The sequence below is a fragment of the Oncorhynchus nerka genome, linkage group LG7 (assembly GCF_034236695.1).
Source record: "Oncorhynchus nerka isolate Pitt River linkage group LG7, Oner_Uvic_2.0, whole genome shotgun sequence".
Classification (NCBI taxonomy): domain Eukaryota; kingdom Metazoa; phylum Chordata; class Actinopteri; order Salmoniformes; family Salmonidae; genus Oncorhynchus; species Oncorhynchus nerka.
In genome coordinates, this window is record NC_088402.1 from 19,703,392 (window position 1) to 19,715,611 (window position 12,220).

Sequence of the window (12,220 nt, forward strand, 5' to 3'; positions counted from 1 at the left end):
CACACATATATATACATATATCCTGGAAGGACATTGACCTCATCCCGTCAGTTGAGGATGCCTGGTCATTCTTTAAAAGTAACTTCCTCACCATTTTTAGATAAGCATGCTCCGTTCAAAAAATGCAGAACCAAGAACAGATACAGCCCTTGGTTCACTCCAGACCTGACTGCCCTCGACCAGCACAAAAACATCCTGTGGCGGACTGCAATAGCATCGAATAGCCCCCGTGATATGCAACTGTTCAGGGAAGTCAGGAACCAATACACGCAGTCAGTCAGGAAAGCTAAGGCCAGCTTCTTCAGGCAGAAGTTTGCATCCTGTAGCTCCAACTCCAAAAAGTTCTGGGACACTGTGAAGTCCATGGAGAACAAGAGCACCTCCTCCCAGCTGCCCACTGCACTGAGGCTAGGTAACACGGTCTCCACCGATAAATCCACGATTATCGAAAGCTTCAATAAGCACTTCTCAACGGCTGGCCATGCCTTCCGCCTGGCTACTCCAACCTCGGCCAACAGCTCCGCCCCCCGCAGCTCCTCGCCCAAGCCTCTCCAGGTTCTCCTTTACCCAAATCCAGATAGCAGATGTTCTGAAAGAGCTGCAAAACCTAGACCCGTACAAATCAGCTGGGCTTGACAATCTGGACCTCTATTTCTGAAACTATCTGCCGCCATTGTCGCAACCCCTATTACCAGCCTGTTCAACCTCTCTTTCATATCGTCTGAGATCCCCAAGGATTGGAAAGCTGCCGCAGTCATCCCCTCTTCAAAGGGGGAGACACCCTGGACCCAAACTGCTATAGACCTATATCCATCCTGCCCTGCCTATCTAAGGTCTTCGAAAGCCAAGTCAACAAACAGGTCACTGACCATCTCGAATCCCACCGTACCTTCTCCGCTGTGCAATCTGGTTTCCGAGCCGGTCACGGGTGCACCTCAGCCACGCTCAAGGTACTAAACGATATCATTACCGCCATCGATAAAAGACAGTACTGTGCAGCCGTCTTCATCGACCTCGCCAAGGCTTTCGACTCTGTCAATCACCATATTCTTATCGGCAGACTCAATAGCCTCGGTTTCTCGGATGACTGCCTTGCCTGGTTCACCAATTACTTTGCAGACAGAGTTCAGTGTGTCAAATCGGAGGGCATGCTGTCCGGTCCTCTGGCAGTCTCTATGGGGGTGCCACAGGGTTCAATTCTCGGGCCGACTCTTTTCTCTGTATATATCAATGATGTTGCTCTTGCTGCGGGCGATTCCCTGATCCACCTCTACGCAGACGACACCATTCTATATACTTTTGCCCGTCATTGGACACTGTGCTATCTAACCTCCAAACGAGCTTCAATGCCATACAGCACTCCTTCCGTGGCCTCCAATGCTCTTAAACGCGAGTAAAACCAAATGCATGCTTTTCAACCGATCGCTGCCTGCACCCGCATGCCCGACTAGCATCACCACCCTGGATGGTTCCGACCTTGAATATGTGGACATCTATAAGTACCTAGGTGTCTGGCTAGACTGCAAACTCTCCTTCCAGACTCACATCAAACATCTCCAATCGAAAATCAAATCAAGAGTCGGCTTTCTATTCCGCAACAAAGCCTCCTTCACTCACGCCGCCAAGCTTACCCTAGTAAAACTGACTATCCTACCGATCCTCGATTTCGGCGATGTCATCTACAAAATGGCTTCCAACACTCTACTCAGCAAACTGGATGCAGTCTATCATAGTGCCATCCGTTTTGTCACCAAAGCACCTTATACCACCCACCACTGCGACTTGTATGCTCTAGTCGGCTGGCCTCGCTACATATTCGTCGCCAGACCCACTGGCTCCAGGTCATCTACAAGTCCATGCTAGGTAAAGCCCGCCTTATCTCAGTTCACTGGTCACGATGGCAACACCCATCCGTAGCACACGCTCCAGCAGGTGTATCTCACTGATCATCCCTAAAGCCAACACCTCATTTGGCCGCCTTTCGTTCCAGTACTCTGCTGCCTGTGACTGGAACGAACTGCAAAAATCGCTGAAGTTGGAGACTTTTATCTCCCTCACCGACTTCAAACATCAGCTATCCGAGCAGCTAACCGATCGCTGCAGCTGTACATAGTCTATTGGTAAATAGCCCACCCATTTTCACCTACCTCATTCCCATACTGTTTTTATACTGTTTTTTAAAATGTATTTATTTACTTTTCTGCTCTTTTGCACACCAATATCTCTACCTGTACATGACCATCTGATCATTTATCACCCCAGTGTTAATCTGCAAAATTGTATTATTCGCCTACCTCCTCATGCCTTTTGCACACATTGTATATAGACTGCCCATTTTTTTTTCTACTGTGTTATTGACTTGTTAATTGTTTATTCCATGTGTAACTCTGTGTTGTCTGTTCACACTGCTATGCTTTATCTTGGCCAGGTCGCAGTTGCAAATGAGAACTTGTTCTCAACTAGCCTACCTGGTTAAATAAAGGTGAAATAAAAAATAAATAAAAAATATATATATTTACACACATATATATATATATACACATGCATAAACATTCATACATATACACATATATATACATACATATAAACACTTTTTTTAAAATATACCTTTATTATTCCCCGCACACCCTACCACCCCTCCTCCAATTGGAGTAAACTAATAAACAATAACACTTAGGCTTCTACCTTCAGTTTATACGTATACACATTTTACAGACACAATCTAAGTTCTATTTTGTTTGTTTTTAGTCCTTCCTCTATTTCTGATGTCCATCCAGTTTGATTTCTATTTGTAACTGTGCTATTTCACAACATTTCTGAACCTATATACATTTGACAGACCCCGTATGTTTTACATGTGTTATCTTGTTGTTATTAGTTCCACCCTTCAGCTCCATTCAACCTCTCCCATCGATCTCTTAACACCATCCAGTCCCACCCTTCAGCTCCATTCAACCCTTTCCATCTATCTCTTAACACCATCCAGTCCCACCCTTCAGCTCCCACCCTTCAGCTCCCTTCCATCTATCTCTTAACACCATCCAGTCCCACCCTTCAGCTCCATTCAACCCTTTCCATCTATCTCTTAACACCATCCAGTCCCACCCTTCAGCTCCATTCAACCCTTTCCATCTATCTCTTAACACCATCCAGTCCCACTCTTCAGCTCCATTCAACCCTTTCCATCTCTTAACACCATCCATTTTGGATTTCTATTTGCCATATATCTTTCAACTGTGCTGTGATGCTTCACAAAGGTACTGAACCTTTCTATTCTCATAGCTTCTACATATTGTAAATTAAAGATGATTTTTTTCCTAAAATAATTATTATATTATTGATTGATTGACTATGACTTTTCAAATCACCCAGTATTGCTGTCTGCAGCGTTAGTTCTAGGTAAATGTTGCAATTCTTCAGCCATTCCTGGACTTGTGACCAAAAACGATCTACATATGGACAGTACCAAAATAAATTAAAGAAGACAATTGACTACTTCAACATGGAGATGGCCTCAATGACGTTGGCTGTGCTCTCTGACACCATAATGGGACAGATGCAATGTCTATGATTGTAAAAGACTATCTGTTTTTCTTGCTCTGAGCTTGTGGAGACAATGACTGAATCCATGTTCCCAATTGTTATTTTAAAAACCCTTCATTTCACATTCCAGAGAAGGTCATTGCGACCCATCTCAAAAACACTGAATCTTCTGGTCCGGTCTGGAGTATAAAGCTTAGCAGTGGCGCCTAATTTTACACAGACCAAAATGCAGATGCCTGTCACCAAACAGAGCTCCATATCCTCATGTTTTACCCCACAGCACAAAGGTAATCTCAGATGCAGAGGAAGTGTTGCTTCGTTAATAGGCTATACTTCAGCAAATTGATTGTCATCAATTGTTATTATAGTAATTCATGTATTGTTAGTGTAAAATGCCTATAATGTTTTAAAATGCTTCCCATGTCACTTTCTCTAACAGTGGACCAAAAGGCACCTGCATCTCATTTTTATATTTGACATTTAGCAGAAGCTCTTATCCAGGTGCTGCGGAATTATTTAACATACTCTTTGAAGAGAAGAGGTAGGGTTTCAGATGTTTTCCAAAAGATGGGCTTCAGGGGAAAGCTCGTTTCACCATCGGGGTGCCAGGACATAGAAGAGCTGGGACTAGGCAGGGTGGGAGCTGCCCTCCCATAGGGGTGGGAGGGCCAAGGGTTTGAGCAGAACCTGAAGGTAGGGAGGGGAAGTTCCCCTGGCTGATAAGTAGGCAAGTACCATGGTCTTGTAATGGATGTGAGCTTCGACCGGAAGCCAGTGGAGTATGCAGGGTGACATCGGAGAATTTGGGAAGGTTGAACGCCAGGTAGGTAGCAGCGTTATGGATAAGTTGCAGGGGTTTGATTGCAAAAGTCCAGACGGGAGATGACAAGTCCCTGGATTAGGACCTGCGCCGCTTCCTGTGTGAGGTAGGGTCGTACACTACCGATGTAGAGCATGAACCTGCAGGAGCAAGTCACTGCTTTAATGTTTGCAGAGAACGACAGGGTGTTGCACAGGATCACGGCAAGTTTATTTGTACTCTGGGAAGGGGGATACCACCTACAGAACCAAGTATGGCTCCCCACACCTTCCACTTCCACCAGATGTGCCTCAACTTCCCCCAGACATGTTAACATTGGAGTAAAGGAGCCCAACCCACCACCCTACAAAAGAGTGCTGAGGGAGCAGGCTGTCAGTGGGACAGGCAGAGCTTCAGGAGAAGAGCATATGCCCCATCTAAACATGGACCATCAATCTGAGGAGATGATGGAACCAGACAAAAAGAGAAGGCTGTCTGGGAAGCTGCAGTCAGGAGGGCCCTTTAAGTGCCTGTAGCAGCCCACAGTATTGTCAATATCTAAATGATCCAGATTCTGAATTGTAGTGTGTTCTGACAAAACCAGGAACTCCCTGTTGGAGTGGGGCAGGCCAGTGATTCAGGCACTGCTTTCCCGGAGAGCATGCAGAGGGAGGTGGGATTCAGGGCTCGGCAGGGTCTACAGGATAGAACCTCCACCCAGGGAAGGCATGTACCATCTCTGATGTCACAGGAGGGAGAAAGAACAGGGAACGTCTTGTCACCATCAATGTCTTTCCCAAACAAGACATCTCCTCTCAGCCCTGTTCACACTCATCGATCGACAGGACCAAGTAGCCCATCACCATGGAAGCATGTTTTAGAACAGCCCATGAAACATATTCCAGAACAACCGTTGAAGGAGACTGAGGGAGACACTCTTGCCATGCTGTCCACTCAGGACTCGGAGGGCCTCTGGGTGATTGCTCACTGCGCTTTATTATCAAGGAGCCCACTAAAGGACCAGACTAAGGTATTAGCTAGTGGTAGAGACAGTAGATGTGCTGCTGATAAAACCCTGCAGGAAGAGGGAGATGCTCCCAGGGAAACACAGTTAGCAAACACTAACAATGTATATGCATGTATTTGAATGTATGCTAGTGCAAACAGATGAATGAAATGATGAACAGTTTAGATGTTGTTTTGTGTGTTGTAGGTTTAGGTTCCTGATGGCTGGAATGTAATCACTTGTTGTTTGAGCTGTCATGGTCTCCACTGGAACATTTATTATGTTTCCAGTTTAAATTCTCTCAACATTATTGCTCTTTTCCATATTTATGGCACTGAATAAAATGTACCACAAAACATTTTGATTATCAAGTCCAAACCAATATCAAAACACATCACACAAGCATTAAAGTTTAGATTTAATTTTGAAAAACGATAGACATTTACATACACTAAATTCACTGCTGGGTATGAATTAGAACATGTGACAAGCACTACTGGTGTATTTCCTCTCAAAAGGATGGTGGTACTGAATGCATTTGTGCCCCAATACAAAATGCATTAAAGAAATTGAAAAAAAATGTTTTACAGTAGGGTATTCCGACTAACAGGTATATAGACAAGACTTCAGTGCGCATTGAACATGACGACAAACATTTCTCTCTATGTTGATTTGTATCTACGCATATTAAGGCTTACAAATACAGAGCTGGTAATATTAGAACAATCTATTGGTGGTGATGCTACAACCATATACATTTGGGTTAGGCACATGAACAAGAGATAAGCAAGTTATATCTTACAAACTAGATATCAAATGCAATTAAACTCTCGCTATTGTTATCCTTTACATTTTTTACCTTCTATTTCACTATGACAATTGCATTTGCTTGAGTAATACTGACATCTAGTCTGCTATCAATGTAATATACACTGAACAAAAATATAAATGCAACATGTAAAGTGTTGGTCCCATGTTTCATGAGCTGAAATAAAAGCTCCCAGAAACGTCCCATAAGCACAAAAGCTTATTTCTCTCAAATGTGCACAAATTTGTTTACATCCCTGTTAGTGAGCATTTCTCCTTTGCCAAAATAATCCATCCATCTCACAGGTGTGGCATATCAAGAATCTGATTAAACAGCATGATCATTACACAAGTGCTCCTTGTGCAAGGGGACAGTGAAAGGCCACTAAAATGTGCAGTTTTGTCACATAACACAATGCCACAGATGTCAAATTAAAAAACGTTGGAGTGTGCATTGGCATGCTGACTGCAGGAATGTCCACCAGAGCTGTTGCCAGATAATTTCATGTTCATTTCTCTACCATAAATCGCCTCCAACGTTGTTTTAGAGAATTTGGCAGTACGTCCAACCGGCCCCGCAACCGCAGGCCACGTGAATGGTGTTGTGTGGGCGAGCGATTTGCTGATGTCAATGTTGTGAACAGAGTGCCCCATGGTGGCGGTGGGGTTATGATACAGACAGGCATAAGCTACGGACAATGAACACTATTGCATTTTATCGATGGCAATTTGAATGCACAGAGATACCGTGACGAGATCCTGAGGCCCATTGTCATGCCATTCATCACCTTATGTTTCAGCATGAGAATACACGGCCCCATATCGCCAGGATCCGTACACAATTCCCGGAAGCTGAACATATCCCAGTTCTTCCATTGCCTGCATACTCACCAGACATGACACCCATTGAACATGTGTGGGATGCTCTGGATCGACATCTACGGCAGCGTGTTCCAGTTCCCACCAAATATCCAGCAATTTCACAAGTCATAATCAACAGCCTGTTCAACTCTACGCGAAGGACATGTGTCGCGCTGCATGAGGTGGTCACACCAGACACTGACTGGTGTTCTGATCCACACCCCTACCTTTAAAAAAATAAGGTATCTGTGACCAACAGATGCATATCTGTATTCCCAGTCAGTTAGTTAGGGCCTAATGAATTTATTTCAATTGACTGATTTCCTTATATGAACTGAAATAGTTGCATGTTGCATTTATGTTTTTGTTCAGTGTAGTATAAAAAATACATTTACAAATCTATCATGCAATATAAACATGATACAACCGTTGACTCAACAGCTAGATGTGAATAGTTGAGTATAGTAGAGTATTACAGCAAACCAAAACAGTGTATGCTAGGACATCCTGTGGAACATACTCCAACTGGCTGTTCAATTCCATCTGTGGGACATTCTCTTCATCCTACTTCTCATACAAATCAACAGTCAACGCTTGACCTCATTTTTCAATACTTTCTACCTCAATCAAATAAAATCACAACAGTGCACAAAACAACATGACAATGCCAAGGAGGACTGACATTTCAGTGTTCTCTCCAATCAAAATGCACCTCCAAAATGCATCTTAATACAGTTTGTCTTATCAGGGTTGCATTTTCTGCTTTTAATTTGAAAATATGTCATTATATTGTACCCATATGTACTCATCATTTTATTGCTATGGCACACACATGTAAGTATGATACTTAGTTTAAGAATGACCTTATTTTGCACCAGCAGATTTAACAGATAAACATAATGGCTACACTTCCTCTTTATTCCAAATTTGAATGCAACTTTTTAACTAGTTTGCAAGTTTAACTAGTTCTACACATGACGAAACCTGACAAATACTGCCTGCGTGTTTAAATAGTAGACCTACCATAATTCTGTGGATAGTACAGTAGTTTTGTGGAGGAGAGTGCTATGCAACCAATAAGCTGAACAAACAGTTCCATAACAATCTACCATTTCAAAGTGCAGAGAAAAAAGTCATCTTAATGGATACAACCAGGCTTACAATCAACCTACAGTACTACTAGCTAGTCAGTTACAGTGTCTGGTTTGTCCTTTTATTACTTGTAATAGCCAGCCTATATGGGTTTGTGAAATCTTTGACGTAGAGGGAAAAGGGAGGAGAGGAAGAGGAATAAGTGGGGGTGTGAGAGAGATGAGGATGATTAAGTATCAGCGATCAGCCAGCGATCTCTGTGGGTTCTGTCACCAGTTTGGATCCGTCCCAAACCGTCTTGAACTGCTCAGGAACTGGGAACTCCCTCTGTTAAACACACAATGTTTAAAACAAAACCACACTTAGCCACACTCTCACTCAGTCTCATACTTATACTCATCTCTCTCTCTCACACACACACACACACACAGTCTGAAATGCAAACACTCAACACACTTTCATACACACTCACATAGTCATCGTCCTGCGGTACCAGGATGTTCATCTCAGAGCTCTTGGCGCTGATAATCTCACAGTCCAGAGCGTCCTTACTCAGGTAGACTTGGCAGCCCTCTGTCTTGTTGATAGACATGGTGGGAACTCTACCCATCACCTGGACAAATGTAGGGCAGAGCATCAGCACAGATTCATCTATCTTATAACTAGTCTCGAGACTGGAAGTTATCCTGACCACGTAACCTCACCAGAAGAAATGATGGCCCAACATAAACGTATAAAAATAAAAGTGTCAGTACCTTACATCTACTATAGCTTCACAGTGGGTACATTGGAGTTGAACTTCAGACGCAGAGAGGAAAGAGATGCCATATGTTATTTTCTAGAACATGTATGAAATTTGAGCTGACCTGCAACTTAATGTCTTTAGAGTTGATGACTTCCACAATGCCAACAACGTTGTCAAACACCAGACCAAGCTTCTTACAGTTATCTGTCAGAGGTGAACATCACAGAAAAACATGAAATCGGTGAGGGTTTAGAGAGAGAGAGATACCGGATTGATGCTGTCCACTGTACAGTATATGGCCATGCCTTTGCAAATGACGTTGCCGTATACATAATCAAATCTTAATAACAGAACTATAACAAATAAAACAATGGATGGTTGAACTCACCCACAATGATGGAGTTGATCTTTCCCTTTATCTGTAAAGTAGAGTTGCTGCAGCCGAAGACATAGGCCACCTGTCTCAGCTCTGGCTCCTCGATAACCAGGTCATGAGCCTGGTCAAAGTACTCCTGTGGGGTGAAACAACAAACAAGACCTGTGACCATCTGACCCATCTCATGTTTGACCCTTCACTTTTGGATGACCTTATTGGGTTTAGCACCAGACATCACAATCGCCTCTGAAAGAATACAGTCACGGTCTTTGAATCTGTGAGGCACCTAAACTTTCCTGAATCACTAGGAAAAAAAATATTAAGGGCCTCCATGTCCTCCATTTATACTGAACAAAAATATAAACAAAACATGTAAAGTGTTGGTACCATGTTTCATGAGCTGAAATAAAAGTTCCCAGAAATGTTTCATGTTCACATAAAGCTTATTTCTCAAGAATTATGGGCACAAATTGGTTTACATCCTTGTTAGTGAGCATTTCTACTTTGCCAAGATAATCCATCTACCTGAGAGGTGTGGCATATCAAGAAGCTGATTAAACAGCATGATCATTACACAGTTGCAACTTGTGCTGGGGACAATAAAAGGCCACTCTAAAATGTGCAAATTTGGCACACAACACAATGCCACAGAGGTCAAGTTTTGAGGGAGTGTGCATTGGCATGCTGACTGCAGGAATGTTCACCAGAGCTGTTGCCAGATAATTGAATGTTCATTTCTCTACTATAAGTCGCCTCCAATATAATTTTAGAGAATTAGGCAGTACGTCCAGCCGCCCTCACAACCGCAAACCACGTGTAACCACGCCAGTCTAGGACCTCCACATCCGGCTTTTTCACCTACGGGATCGTGTGAGACCAGCCACCCAGACAGCTGAGGAAATAGTGGGTTTGCACAAACAGTCAGAAACTGACTTAGGGAAGCTCATTTGAGTGCTCATCGTCCTCTCCAGGATCTTGGCCTGACTGCAGTTCGGCGTCATAACCGACTTCAGTGGGGAAATGCTCGCCTTTGATGGCCACTGGCATGCTGATGTCAACGTTGTGAACAGAGTGCCCCATGGTGGCGGTGGGGTTATGATGCGGGCAGGCATAAGCTACAGACAACGAACACAATTGCATTTTATCGATGGCAATTTGAATGCATAGAGATATCGTAATGAGATCCTGAGGCCCATTGTCTTGCCATTCATCATGCCTGCATACTCACCAGACATGTCACCCACTGAGCATATTTGGGATGCTCAGGATCGGCCTATACGACAGTGTGTTCCAGTTCCCGCCAAAATCCAGCAACTTCATACAGCCATTGAAGGAGTGGGACAATGTTCCACAGACCACAAACAACAGCCTGATCAACTCTATGCGAAGGAGTCGCATCCCTACCTTTTTTTAAAGGTATATGTGACCAACAGATGCATATCTGTATTCCCAGTCATGTGAAATCCATAGATTAGGGACTATTTATTTATTTCAATTGACGGATTTCCTTATATGAACTGTAACTCAGTCAAATCTTTGAAATTGTTGCATGTTTAAATTTTTGTTCAGTGTAGACAGGGTTGGGGAGTAATATAATCCATTACATGTAAGGGATTACAAAAAAACGGTAACTGTGATCCGTTATGTTACCCACCAAAATATTGTAATCAGATTACAGATACTTTTGAAAAACTAGATGATTTCTTCTGGGATTCCTTTTAAATTCAGAAAGGATGTGTGCGGAAAAAAATATTTGACACTTCTCTGTTTTCTCAAAGGCATTCAAATCAGCATTGAATTTTTTTAAACTTTGTTCCACCTGAGCGAGTCTGACCACAAGTCAGAGACCACTATGATGACACACCAAATGTGTTTGATGGATTGTGGGAAAAGAGCAGGAATAGGCATTCGTAGGCTACAGTCCAAGCTATGGTCTTCCAATTGTGTGACTGCTGTCGGCAACAAAAGATGATCCAACTTGAATAAATGCTTGGAGATAAGGATGACAGCAGTGGTACATAACCTACGGGCGATACTGATATCACTTATTATTCATATCTAGGCTACATAGCACATTGATGTGAATCACACTGCTGCTCTCTTATTGATCTATTGGTGGTTGTTGTGGATGGCTGTTCACAAATCTGTGTATTCGAACCCAATAATGGTTGAATTCAAGAAGTTTAAGCTGCCGATCAATCATTGTTTTTGAAACCATTGGACAGCCAGTGAAAAATGTGCTCTTGCAACAGCTGCATAGTGCCGATCCCAGCCTATGGAATAAAAGTGGGGCTTTTATTGCTCAATGTAATTCATGCTGATAAAAAATTAATAATTCATAGGCCTAATGGACACATGCTCAAACTTGCACACTTTTGATAGACTTAAAAGTTGCAATCTGTAGTTGCTACATCCAATTTTGGACTTATATATTCATTGAGTCTTGAAGAATATAACTTATAAATGCCTCATGAGTTTAATTCAACTGTCACACTCCATGAGAACCCAAACTATTACCTTGTTTTACTCCAATGTTTATAAACATTGTAAATGTAACAACCTGTATAGCCTCATAACATGGTTAAAACAATCATGTATATATCATGGATGGTCAGTCTTTGCATCAATAGCTCTGTCTATTCATCTGAGAGTGGTTACATTTCTCCAGGCCCATCCCTCATCTTTTTACCAAAACAGAGGCAGGTTGCCATTTTGTTATTGTTTAATCTGTGGATTTGACCTTTAAACAGCTGCATATTATCAAGATATCAACGTGTTACCAATAAAAAGGTAAACAATAGGCCTATCGCAAATGCAGCATATGACATTAATTTTTCACATGTAAATAGCACTTTTCAGTAGTTCTCAAAGCATGCTATTACATGAGCGCAGCATTTCTTTTTCAACTCGAATCAAATGAGCCCAATCTGTCTTCCATGACAACAAAATCATAAACAACAGAGTAGGGCTGGCTAATAAGTCCTTTGTTTT

The 12,220-nt window shown here is 42.6% G+C and overlaps 1 protein-coding gene and 1 pseudogene across 1 annotated transcript in view; one reads left to right on the forward strand and one right to left on the reverse strand.

Annotated features, from left to right (window-relative positions):
• Nucleotides 1–4,290: 4,290 nt before the first annotated feature.
• Nucleotides 4,291–6,429, forward strand: LOC135572615 (uncharacterized; annotated as a pseudogene).
• Nucleotides 5,754–12,220, reverse strand: part of cap2 (cyclase associated actin cytoskeleton regulatory protein 2) — a 41,853-nt gene continuing 35,386 nt past the window's right edge. The window contains 4 exon segments of the mRNA XM_029662889.2: nucleotides 5,754–8,435; nucleotides 8,581–8,721; nucleotides 8,975–9,057; nucleotides 9,242–9,365. Of these exon segments, the coding sequence (XP_029518749.2) occupies nucleotides 8,352–8,435; nucleotides 8,581–8,721; nucleotides 8,975–9,057; nucleotides 9,242–9,365 (432 nt within the window). The 3' untranslated portion in view covers nucleotides 5,754–8,351.